Genomic DNA, 425 nt, shown 5'->3' on the forward strand with positions numbered 1-425 from the left:
AACCCAATATGTGTGTCCCTCCCCCCTTCCCCCTCCCTGGGCCGTGTGGGATCCTCCCACCCCATCAACCCCACAGCCTCACTGCCCCTTCCCCTTTCAAAGGATAACCAGTGGTCCAGTGTATAAATTCCAATTTGACTTTAATAAATTAAATTCCAAATCATCTCGCAGCAATGGCCATCATCCTCTCTCAGCACACCGCGGAGCACCCCTGCTTCCGCTCCATCGCCGTCGTCACGCAGGCTTTCAATGAGGCCCCTAGAGCCATCGGTGCAGGGAGGGGTCCCGCCCGGAGAACTCCGGCGGAGGCATCAAGTACAAAAAACGGTACTAAAGGGGGGGGGGCGGAGGCGGAGGAGGGAGAACCTGCCCCATCCCGGCTTCCCGTGGGCTGCCATGTCCTCAGGGACACAGCTCGGGCAGCT

General features: G+C 59.3%; 1 protein-coding gene across 1 annotated transcript in view; it reads right to left on the reverse strand.

Moving 5' to 3' along the window:
• Positions 1 to 311: 311 nt before the first annotated feature.
• C2CD2L (C2CD2-like) overlaps positions 312 to 425 on the reverse strand; it is an 8,944-nt gene continuing 8,830 nt past the window's right edge. The window contains exon 16 of the mRNA XM_014539902.1: positions 312 to 330. Within this exon, the coding sequence (XP_014395388.1) occupies positions 312 to 330 (19 nt within the window). The remainder of the gene's footprint in view (positions 331 to 425) is intronic.

The sequence above is a fragment of the Myotis brandtii genome, unplaced genomic scaffold (assembly GCF_000412655.1).
Source record: "Myotis brandtii unplaced genomic scaffold, ASM41265v1 scaffold105, whole genome shotgun sequence".
NCBI classification, from domain to species: domain Eukaryota; kingdom Metazoa; phylum Chordata; class Mammalia; order Chiroptera; family Vespertilionidae; genus Myotis; species Myotis brandtii.